Source organism: Meriones unguiculatus, chromosome 7 (assembly GCF_030254825.1).
Source record: "Meriones unguiculatus strain TT.TT164.6M chromosome 7, Bangor_MerUng_6.1, whole genome shotgun sequence".
NCBI classification, from domain to species: Eukaryota; Metazoa; Chordata; class Mammalia; order Rodentia; family Muridae; genus Meriones; species Meriones unguiculatus.
Genome location: NC_083355.1, coordinates 18,064,867 through 18,077,220, shown reverse-complemented (window position 1 = coordinate 18,077,220; position 12,354 = coordinate 18,064,867). Strand labels below are relative to the sequence as shown.

At 42.4% G+C, this 12,354-nt stretch overlaps 1 protein-coding gene across 1 annotated transcript in view; it reads right to left on the bottom strand.

Annotated features, from left to right (window-relative positions):
* Window positions 1-12,116, bottom strand: part of LOC110545629 (leucine-rich repeat-containing protein 37B-like) — a 53,793-nt gene extending 41,677 nt beyond the window's left edge. The window contains exons 1-5 of the mRNA XM_060388312.1: window positions 12,032-12,116; window positions 9,678-10,714; window positions 4,123-4,640; window positions 1,247-1,318; window positions 224-295 (exon numbers count right to left, since the gene is read on the bottom strand). Of these exons, the coding sequence (XP_060244295.1) occupies window positions 224-295; window positions 1,247-1,318; window positions 4,123-4,640; window positions 9,678-10,714; window positions 12,032-12,116 (1,784 nt within the window). The remainder of the gene's footprint in view (window positions 1-223; window positions 296-1,246; window positions 1,319-4,122; window positions 4,641-9,677; window positions 10,715-12,031) is intronic.
* Window positions 12,117-12,354: the final 238 nt, after the last annotated feature.

Genomic DNA, 12,354 nt, shown 5'->3' with positions numbered 1-12,354 from the left:
ACTGGTATGAAACCTGCTGTGCAGACCATGCAGATCTCCATCTTGCGGCAACCTTCCTGTTTCCAACCTCCTTAGTGCTGGGATCATAGGCAAGCACTGCCAAACCCAGTCAATCATTGAACAATTTTATTGCTTGAAAGATGTTAGTATCTATCTACTTCAAACCCCTTGTTCATCCACAGATAACTCAGAACTTACAAATAAATATTCTTAACTAACTTACAAAGCCTGGAGGGTTAGCAGGCCTTCAAATGTATCCTTTCGTAATTCAGTCAGCTGATTTTCACTGAGAATTCTGAAAAATTAAAAAAAAAATGGATCAAAAAAATCATCAAATAGATGGAGAACATCCATTGGTGAAATGAGATAAAGAAATACATGCTGTCATATGTCATCTGTGATAGTCTTCAGTTCTCTTGGGGGCAATTAAAAATTTCATATATACAGTGGTCTCCATCCTAAAGGTTCTATTTCTAGGCATCTAAGGCTATAGAAATACTTATATCCAAGGTTTGCAGGCCATTTATTACAGCCAGACATGTAACAGAAAAACCAGATAGTCTTTAACCATTTCTCACTGTATTCATACTATGAAATGTTATGTAGAAATGGAAACGAATAGTATAAACCTCTACATAAGGGAAAGGAAACTTCAAATATCATCAAATGAAAACAAGTTACCAAATGTCACTTGTATAAAAGCGATAAGGAAAGCAGCAATACTCCTGTTTTCCATATGCAAATGCTGTATGGATATATAGCAAACTTAGAGTAGTGGTTACCTCAGAACTGAGGCATTATGGCACAAGGCAGGTTCCACCAGCCCTCTTATTTAATTGATAACTATTACAAGTGTCATCATCAATGACTTCTGTACTGGAAAACAAATATGTCTCTTCTTTCAATGAAAACCCATAACATTAAATTAAAATTTTTGCCTCACTGGTGAGAGCCCGACTCAAGGTCTCATTCCCTAGGTAAGTGTACTAACACAGAAGCACCCCCAGCCCTCACACCACTTACCAGAAAAATACAACCTATACCAATTTATTGAGAACAATTAAAATTCTCTATCTCCATCCTAAACCTTCCATGTCTGGCTATCTATTCTACAGAAATCCACTGGGATGCAGTGAGAAGATATCTTTCCTCAGACATACTGACCTCAAAATCTAGACAAAAATGGCCTTAATACAATATTTTGTATAACATTTGGAAGGAATATATGTATTTATATACTACTCACAATTTCTCAGCCCAATGGTATACTTCCCATACATTTTTATCGATGTAAGAAATATTATTTCCTTGGAAATTTCTGTGAAGAAACAATTCATATACTTGAGTAAATAGAAAAAGAATAAGCAGAATCAGTAAGATAACCATTGCACCCTCATGGAGGTGTTCAGTGCAGAACAAGGAAACCAACTTTCTATTTCCCAGTTTTACCAGTTTCCAAGGAAGAAGAGTTAACAATGCAGGGCTGCTGATGCAAGCAGGAGCCACTTCTCCCCATGTGACTCCTGAACTTCTAATTTGACCCTCCTCTAGGTTAGAAAATGCTAGTTAGTTACCAAGTATTCTTCTCAAAATTACTTGTTTAAATGAAGTCTTTCTTTCAGTAAAATATGTGACTTAAAATTAATATACTGAATAATTCAATAGGAAAAAAGTTACCACAATTAGCTAATAAGAAACCATATTATAGGTAATACCAACACTTTTCCTGAGGGCTATCTATCGAAACCTGTGTTGGTGTTGGAAAGATGAGGAAAATAGAATTAGCAAAAGTGAAGATCTGGTGTGAAAAATAGTTCTTGGACATGACACTTAGGGAAAAAGCACAATATCACTGTGAAATGAGCTTTAGCTTATCTGGGAAAAAGACAAATGAAATTTCACTTTGCACCTTATGTTGCCAGTGAGATTTATGTTATGGTTGGTACAGCATAGAAGAACAACATGAAGTTTATACATTACCCTATAAGCACTAATGCATCTTGTTCCCATTTTGTATGTGTGACTGTGAATTTGTATGAGTTTGATGTTAAGAGTCATCCTCAATCACTCTTCTCCTTTACTGAGGCAGGGTCTCTCAATCAAACCCAGAGATCACTGATGTAGTAGACTTGCCAGCCAGACTGCCTGGAGAACAGGATTCTGACTTTCAAGGCTGTAATTACAGGTAGACTGTCACACCGACCTGCCATTTACATGGAATTCTTAAGAACTGAACTGCAGTCCTCACACTTGCAATTTAGGCATTTTAACAACTGAGTAATCTCCCCAGATGTCCCTTTTCACAGTGCCAGTAATGGGATCAAGGGCCTTGGGTGTGTTATTCAAGTATTCTACCACTGAGATGTATTCCTAGCCCTCTGGTCATTCTGAGACAGGAACTCACAAGTATAGTCCAGGCTGGCCTTGAACTTGTGAGTCTCACTCTTTATTTCCCAAGTACTAGGATTATAGGTACATACTATCACACCAGGCTTCTATGACATTTTTAAAAATGGGATATAACCATGAGCAGCACATGTTTGAGAGAATCTGTTAAATACCTTAGTTATGTTCTGTTTCTATGTTCTGTAGCTGATTCTGAGCATTTGCCTTGACTTATATTCTTACTCATCAGTGAAGACTTTCTTGCTCAGTTTAAACATACTCTTTCTTGTGGTAGGAAAGAAGAAAATCTGCTCACTTGACAGTGGCCATCTCCACTCAACCCCAAGCTAATTTTTTTTTCCACCAACGAAGAAAATGTTTACAACTGAACTCACCACCCTCAAGCTGTCCTCATTCCTGACTGCTGAGTCCATCCTGCTAAACTGACATTCTCATCTTCATCAGGAAATTGTGGCCTCATTTTTACGCACACATCAATCCCCAACTTTTTTTATTTTTGAGATAGAGTCTCACCATGTAGCCCTGGCTGGTGTGGAACTTTCTCTATAGACCAGGGCTGACCTCAAACTCACAGAGTCTGCCTGCCTCTCTGCCTCCTGAGTGCTAGGATCAAAGGCAGCATCAGTCCTCAACTCTTTAGTCAGTCACTAAATCCTATCTTCTTGTACTATGTGAGGATTCAGGGTTTTGGTCCCACTCCCAAACCGCCACAATGGCTCAGCTCTCCCTCACTTTATGCCTAGGTTTTGCTAGATCTTTCTAAATGCTTGTCAAGAATAAAGCTTTCCTCTCTAGATCACTCCACACACAGATGCTAAAATAATCCTATTTCTGGGTGTTATGACACATGCTTAAATTTGTCATTTGAGAAAATGAGGCAGTATGATCAGTAGTTCTTAGAAAGGTATAATAGTTCTCCATATCACACTGTGACCTTCAAACCAGCAGAGTTGATAATCTTTGCAGATAGACTGGTCTGCTACTAAATCCTTATCCTTGTAGCTAGGCCTCTGCCTACACTGTAATCCCTATTTTCACTTTATTTAAAAATTAGACACTCTTTGGGCCAAAGGTAAAGTTTTAATATAACATTCCCCTTTTCCCCCCATCTATTACTTCATGTTTCAGAGAAAAATCCCAGACTTCTTAGCCCTGAGTAGTGCACACAATGCATGCAAAATATAGAAAGTTAAGAATAAGAATGAGCTCTGGACATAACTGAGAGATGGCAAGGTATTAACAGCTAAGCATACATTTACGCTAAGATAAGTATTCCAGGTAGTCAACTATCCCTTACAATTATCCTATGAAAGAGCAGCCGGCAGACTCCCCATTTTATAGGTGAGGAAGTTCATTCACAGCTAAGAACTCTTCCTAGAGTTGCAGCTCTGGAATCTAATCATTCTGTTACATCTTCACTAATGAAATAAATTATAGAGAGTGTACTGAATCAGAAGAACAAAGTTAAGCAATCTTATAATGGGGCTAAATAAAAATGGATATGGAAAAAGAAGGCTATCATAAACAAAAGACTGGAGAAGGTGCACTGAATTAAGAAAAAAAAATGAAGACAATAAAAAGTTGACAAGGCCAAGAAAAGAGCAGAAAGTCAATCAACAGGAGTTGGAGTGTCAAGGAAAGTCCAGGAAGGTTTTGAGGAAAAGGTTGTCATGTCAGGCAGAACGTAAAACATAAATTAGAAAAGGTGAGTCTTACAAGATAGCAAAAGTGCCGTTGTAGGTGTTGGGCCTTGGCACAGGCACTTGGTGGAGTCTCCACATTGGGCTGAGATGAATACACAACAGTGACTCATTTTCACACACGCAGAATTCACATATGTTGGTGTATACGTAGGCATTTGGTTCCAGAGTTGAATTTTTTTCTGTATTAGAATCTTTAGAATATGGAGTTGTAGCAAGTGCCATTTTCAAAAATTGATCTGCAGCTGTATTTGGGCTTGGATAAGCATCTATAGTTGTTGGTACTTCAGAAGGTGGAGCATCTATCTTTAATAAATTTGGAGGTTGAATTTTAACAACTGAAGCTAGACGTGTTGTTGTATAATGCTCTTGGGATTGGGCTACAGTCTCCACAGGTATCTCTGAAATCTGAGCTGGGGTCTCCTTCATACGGGCAGAACGTTTGACCATTGTATTAGGTTGTCGAGTTACAGAAGATTCTGAGGGTAAATACTGCCTTGTGGCTTGAGTTATGTCTGGATGCTGGACCTGAATCTTGTCAGAAGGAAGCAATCTCATTTCAGGGTTGTATGGAGGAGCAACAATAATATTCCCTGGAGCTTCAGGAAGTTCATTATCTATCTTAGGTATTTCAGTTATAGCCTGTTCTACATCAAGATATTGGGCTGGGAACACAGGTGACATTGTATGCTGAGTTTGATGCTGACCTGGCTCTGAATTTTTAATATCATCAAACAATGGGGCATTGGAAACAAGCTCCTTAAGTGGCTGTGCAGGTTGAGAGAGGGTCTTCTGCATAGTTTCAAAGAGTCCACTCCTAGTAGTAGATTGATGAGTTATGGTAACTTGCAAATCTAATGGACGAACTGTGCTTTCAGGTAGGTTTAGATGCTGAACATGAACCTGTTCTGGAGGTATCACTTGAGGATTGATTGAAGGAAAATCAGTAATCTCATTGAGAGTTGCAGAATGAGGAGCCTCTTTAGCAGGGTCTAAATTAGGAGGGTGTCCCATGTCTAAGGGTTGTAAAGAGCTCCTGAGTGATTTTGTAGACTCCTCTGAATCTGGTGGGCGGTAAGTCAATGAAGGAGCAGAAAGTTCGGTGTCATCCTGATTTGAAGGCTGCAATGAGATACTTGGTGGTTTTAGAGACATAGCTTGGCTCTCCAGTGGAGCTGGAGTCAGCTCCTCCTGAGGTTCTAGAGTTTGAGCTACAACCTCCTCAGGTGGTTTTGTAGTCTGAGTTGGAGAATCCTGAACAGGATTAGATATTGTAGTTTTGAGGGGAAAGAAATCTGGACGTACAACTACTGGAAGGATTGGCCTTCTGTAATTAATTCTATTGCGATCCTCATCATCATATGGAGGCACAATTTTAATCTCCTCTGGATTTGGAAGGCGGTAAGCCAATGAAGGAGCAGAAGAAGGTTCGGTGTCGTCCTGATTTGAGGGCTGTAATGAGATACTTGGAGGTTTTGGAGATGGAGCTTGGTTCTCCAGTGGAGCTGGAGCCACCTCCTTCTGAGGTTCTAGAGTTTGAGCTACAACCTCTTTAGGTGGTTTTGTAGTCTGAGTTGGAGTTCCCTGCACAGATTTGGATTTTGTAGTTTTGAGGAAAAAAAAATCCAGAGGGACAGGCTCTACATAATTAATTCCATTGCGATCCTCATCATCAGATGGGGGCAGAACTTTAATCTCCTCTGGATTTGGAAGGCGGTAAGCCAATGAAGGAGCAGAAGAAGGTTCGGTGTTGTCCTGATTTGAGGGCTGTAATGAGATACTTGGTGGTTTTGGAGATGGAGCTTGGCTCTCCAGTGGAACTGGAGCCACCTCCTCCTGAGGTTCTGAAGTTTGAGCTACAACCTCTTTAGGTGGTTTTGTAGTCTGAGTTGGAGTTGCCTGCACAGATTTGGATTTTGTAGCTTTGAGGAAGAAAAAATCCAGAGGGATTGGCCCTACGTAATTAATTCTATAGCTATCCTCCTCATCAGATGGGGGCAGAGCTTTAATCTCCTCTGAATTTGGAGGGCCGTGAGTCCATGCAGGAGCAGAAGAAGGTTCCGTGTCATCCTGATACAAAGGCTGTAATGAGATACTTGGTGGTTTTGGAGATGGAGCTTGGCTCTCCAGTGGAGCTGGAGCCACCTCCTCCAGAGGTTCTAGAGTTTGAGCTACAACCTCCTCAGGTGGTTTTGTAGTCTGAGTTGTGGTCTTCTGCACAGGTTTAGATTTTGTAGTTTTGAGGGAAAAAGTATCTGCAGGTCCAACTACTGGAGGGATGGGCTTTAGGTAACTAATTGTATAGCGATCCTCATCATCAGATGGAGCCTGAGCTTTAATCTCCTCTGAATTTAGAGGACGGTAAGTCCATGAAGGAGCAGAAGAAGGTTCGGTGTCATCCTGATTTGAAGGCTGTAATGAGATACTTGGTGGTTTTGGAGATGGAGCTTGGCTCTCCAGTGGAACTGGAGCCACCTCCTCCTGAGATTCTAGAGTTTGAGCTACAAACTCCTTAGGTGGTTTTGTAGTCTGAGTTGTGGTCTCCTGCACAGGTTTAGATTTTGTAGTTTTCTGGGAAAAAAAATTCAGAGGTACAACTACCGGAGAGATTGGCCCTACGTAATTAATTCCAGAGCGATCCTCATCATCATATGGAGGCACAACTTTAATCTCCCCTGGATTTGGAGGGTGGTAAGTCCATGAAGGAGCAGAAGAAGGTTCGGTGTCGTCCTGATTCGAAGGCTGTAATGAGATACTTGGAGGTTTTGGAGATGGAGCTTCGCTCTCCAGTGGAACTGGAGCCACCTCCTCCTGAGGTTCTGAAGTTTGAGCTACAACATCTTTAGGTGGTTTTGTCGTCTGAGTTGTTGTCTTCACAGGTTTAGATTTTGTAGTTTTGAGGGGAAAGAAATCTGGACGTACAACTATTGGAGGGATTGGCCTTCTGTAATTAATTCTATATTGATCCTTATTATTATATGGAGGCACAACTTTAATCTCCCCTGGATTTGGAGGGTGGTAAGTCCATGAAGGAGCAGAAGAAGGTTTGGTGTCGTCCTGATTCGAAGGCTGTAATGAGATACTTGGAGGTTTTGGAGATGGAGCTTGGCTCTCCAGTGGAACTGGAGCCACCTCCTCCTGAGGTTCTGAAGTTTGAGCTACAACCTCTTTAGGTGGTTTTGTAGTCTGAGTTGGAGTTGCCTGCACAGATTTGGATTTTGTAGCTTTGAGGAAGAAAAAATCCAGAGGGATTGGCCCTACGTAATTAATTCTATAGCTATCCTCCTCATCAGATGGGGGCAGAGCTTTAATCTCCTCTGAATTTGGAGGGCCGTGAGTCCATGCAGGAGCAGAAGAAGGTTCCGTGTCATCCTGATACAAAGGCTGTAATGAGATACTTGGTGGTTTTGGAGATGGAGCTTGGCTCTCCAGTGGAGCTGGAGCCACCTCCTCCAGAGGTTCTAGAGTTTGAGCTACAACCTCCTCAGGTGGTTTTGTAGTCTGAGTTGTGGTCTTCTGCACAGGTTTAGATTTTGTAGTTTTGAGGGAAAAAGTATCTGCAGGTCCAACTACTGGAGGGATGGGCTTTAGGTAACTAATTGTATAGCGATCCTCATCATCAGATGGAGCCTGAGCTTTAATCTCCTCTGAATTTAGAGGACGGTAAGTCCATGAAGGAGCAGAAGAAGGTTCGGTGTCATCCTGATTTGAAGGCTGTAATGAGATACTTGGTGGTTTTGGAGATGGAGCTTGGCTCTCCAGTGGAACTGGAGCCACCTCCTCCTGAGATTCTAGAGTTTGAGCTACAAACTCCTTAGGTGGTTTTGTAGTCTGAGTTGTGGTCTCCTGCACAGGTTTAGATTTTGTAGTTTTCTGGGAAAAAAAATTCAGAGGTACAACTACCGGAGAGATTGGCCCTACGTAATTAATTCCAGAGCGATCCTCATCATCATATGGAGGCACAACTTTAATCTCCCCTGGATTTGGAGGGTGGTAAGTCCATGAAGGAGCAGAAGAAGGTTCGGTGTCGTCCTGATTCGAAGGCTGTAATGAGATACTTGGAGGTTTTGGAGATGGAGCTTCGCTCTCCAGTGGAACTGGAGCCACCTCCTCCTGAGGTTCTGAAGTTTGAGCTACAACATCTTTAGGTGGTTTTGTCGTCTGAGTTGTTGTCTTCACAGGTTTAGATTTTGTAGTTTTGAGGGGAAAGAAATCTGGACGTACAACTATTGGAGGGATTGGCCTTCTGTAATTAATTCTATATTGATCCTTATTATTATATGGAGGCACAACTTTAATCTCCCCTGGATTTGGAGGGTGGTAAGTCCATGAAGGAGCAGAAGAAGGTTTGGTGTCGTCCTGATTCGAAGGCTGTAATGAGATACTTGGAGGTTTTGGAGATGGAGCTTGGCTCTCCAGTGGAACTGGAGCCACCTCCTCCCGAGATTCTGAAGTTTGAGCTACAACCTCCTTAGGTGGTTTTGTAGTCTGAGTTGTGGTCTCCTGCACAGGTTTAGATTTTGTAGTTTTCTGGGAAAAAAAATCCAGAGGTACAACTACCGGAGAGATTGGCCCTACATAATTAATTCCAGAGCGATCCTCATCGTCATATGGAGGCACAACTTTAATCTCCCCTGGATTTGGAGGGTGGTAAGTCGATGAAGAAGGAGGTTCGGTGTTGTCCTGATTTGAGGGCTGTAATGAGATACTTGGTGGTTTTGGAGATGGAGCTTGGCTCTCCAGTGGAGCTGGAGCCACCTCCTCCTGAGGTTCTGAAGTTTGAGTTACAACCTCCTTAGGTGGTTTTGTAATCTGAGTTGTTGTTGCCTTCACAGGTTTAGATATTGTAGTTTTGAGGGGGAAAAAATCTGGACGTCCAACTACTGGAGGTATTGGCTTTCTGTAATTAATTCTATATTGATCCTTATTATTATATGGAGGCACAACTTTAATCTCCCCTGGATTTGGAGGGCGGTAAGGCAATGAAGGAGCAGAAGAAGGTTCAGTGTTGTCCTGATTCGAGGGCTGTAATGAGATACTTGGTGGTTTTGGAGATGGAGCTTGGCTCTCCAGTGGAGCTGGAGCCACCTCCTCCTGAGGTTCTGAAGTTTGAGCTACAGCCTCTTTAGGTGGTTTTGTAGTCTGAGTTGGAGTTGCCTTCACAGGTTTAGATTTTGTAGTTTTGTGGAAAAAAAAATCTGGACGTACAACTACTGAAGAGATTGGCCCTACGTAATTAATTCCATAGCTATCTTCTTCATCGTATGGAGGCACAATTTTAATCTCCCCTGGATTTGGAGGGCTGTAAGGCAATGAAGGAGCAGAAGGAGGTTCGGTGGTGTCCTGATACAAAGGCTGTAATGAGATACTAGGTGGTTTTGGAGATGGAGCTTGGCTCTCTAGTGGAGCTGGAGCCACCTTCTCCTGAGGTTCTGAAGTTGGAGCTACAACCTCTTCAGGTGGTTTTGTAATCTGAGTTGGGGTTGCCTGCACAGGATTAGATTTTGTGTTTCTGTGGATAAATGAATCCAGAGGTTCTTCTACATGAGAGATTGGTCTTATGTAATTAACTCTGTAGTGTTCATCATCATCATATGCATGTGCAACTTTAATCTCTTCTGGATTTGGACGGCGGTAAGTCCATGAAGGAGCATAAGGAGCTTCGGTGTCATCCTGATCATCTAAAGACTGTAATGAGATACTTGGTGGTTTTGGAGATGGAGCTCGGCTCTCCAGTGGAGCTGGAGCCACCCTTTCTGGGTGTTCTAGAGTTTGAGCTACAACCTCCTCAGGTGGTTTTGTAGTCTGAGTTGGAAAATCCTGAACAGGATTAGATATTGCAGTTTTGAGGGGAAAAAAATCTGGATGTACAACTACTGGATGGATTGGCCTTCTGTAATTAATTCTATAGTGATCCTCATCGTCATATGGAGGCACAGCTTTAATCTCCTCTGGATTTGGAGGGTGGTGAGTCAATGAAGGAGCAGAAGGTTCGGTGTCATCCTGATTTGAAGGCTGCAATGAGATACTTGGTGGTTTTGGAGATGGAGCTTCGCTCTCCAGTGGAGCTGGAGCCACCTCCTCCTGAGGTTCTAGAGTGTAAACTACAACCTCTTCAGGTGGTTTTGTAATTTGAGTTGGGGTCTCCTGCACAGGTTTGGAATTTGTAGTTTTGAGGAAAAAAGTATCTGGAGGTACAACTACCGGATGGATTGGCCTTCTGTAATCAATTCTATTGTGATCCTCATCATCATATGGATGCACAACTTTAATCTCCTCTGGATTTGGAGGGTGGTGAGTCAATGAAGGAGCAGAAGAAGGTTCGGTGTCCTCCTGATTTGAAGGCTGCAATGAGATACTATGTGGTTTTGGAGATGGAGCTTGGCTCTCCAGTGGAGCTGGAGCCACCTCCTCCTGAGGTTCTAGAGTGTGAGCTACAACCTCTTCAGGTGGTTTTGTAATTTGAGTTGGGATCTCATGCACAGGTTTACATATTGTAGTTTTGTGGAAAAAAATATCCAGAGGTACAACTACCGGAGGGATTGGCCTTCTGTAATTAATTCTATTGTGATCCTCATCATCATTTGGATGCACAACTTTAATCTCCTCTGGATTTGGAGGGTGGTGAGTCAATGAAGGAGCAGAAGGTTCGGTGTCATCCTGATTTGAATATGAGATACTATGTGGTTTTGGAGATGGAGCTTCGCTCTCCAGTGAAGCTGGAGCCACCTCCTCCTGAGGTTCTAGAGTGTGAGCTACAACCTCCTTATGTGGTTGTGTAATTTGAGTTAGGGTCTCCTGCACAGGTTTGGAATTTGTAGTTTTGAGGAAAAAAATATCCGAAGGTACAACTACCAGAGGGATTGGCCTTCTGTAATCAATTCTATTGTGATCCTCATCATCATATGGATGCACAACTTTAATCTCCTCTGGATTTGGGAGGCGGTAAGTCAATGAAGGAGCAGAAGGTTCAGTGTCATCCTGAAACAAGGGCTGTAATGAGATACTAGGTGGTGCTGAATATGCAGCTTGTTGGGAAATTGGCATTGGAACTGTAACCTGTGGAATTACAGTTAGACCATCTTTAGGTGGATATGTAATCTGAGTTGTGCTGTGTCTCGTGCTTAGGGAAAGTTCTTCCTCATTAGTAAGTTGGTGAGTTACAGTAAATTCTAGGTCCAAAGGTTGAATTGTGACTTCAGTTGGATTCAGATGCTGAAAATCCTCTGGATATATCACCAGAGGGGAATTTGGAGGAAGAACTGTTGTCTCCTCAGGAGATGTAATATGGTGAGCCTCTCCAGGAGGCTTTGAACTTATGGTGAGTCCCAGGTCCAAGGGATGAAATGTGACATTAGGTGAAATTGGAGATTCAGCTTGATCCTGCCCTGGCACTGGAACTCCCACTTCTTCATATTCAGGGGCTGGAGCTATGGCCTCTTTAGGTGGTTCTATCTGAGCTGTGGTCTCTTGAATATTTTGAGAAAGCTCTTCTTCAGTACCAGGTTGTGGAGTTATGGTAAGTTCCAGATCCAAAGGCTGAACTGTGACTTCTGCTGGGTTTAGATGCTGAGTGTCAGCATGTTCAGGATTTATCACCAGAGGGTTCTTTGGGGGATGAACTATTATAGTCTGCTCTGCAATTGTAGGATGGTGAGGCTCTCTGGTAGGTTCTCCCTCAGTACTAGGTTGTGGAGCAATGGTAAGTTCCAGATCCAAAGGCTGAACTGTGACTTCTGCTGGGTTTGGATGCTGAGTATGAACTTGTTCCAAACTCAGAGGTTTTGGAGAATAAACTATTACATTCTTCTTTGTGGTTATAGGATGGTGAGTCTCTCTGGTAGGTTCTGAACTCAGGATGAGTTGTAGGTCCAAGAGCTGAAATGAAACAGTGGGTAAGGTAGAATACTCAGTTTGATCCTCACCTGGTGTTGGAACTGTCACCTCCTGAAATATTGGAGCTTCAACCTCTTTAGGTGGTTTTGTAATCTGAATTGTTGTCTCTTGCATACTTTGAGAAAGCTCTCTTTTAGTAGTAGGTGGTGGAGTTATTGTAAGTTCCAGATCCAAAGGCTTAACTGTGGCTTCAACTGGGTTTAGATGCTGAGTGTCAACATGTTCAGGATATATCACCAGAGGGTGCTTTGGGGGATGAACTGTTACAGTCTGCTCTGCAGTTGTAGGATGGTGAGGCTTTCTGGTAGGTTCTGAATATGTGGTGAGTTCCAGGTCCAAGGGCTGAAATGAG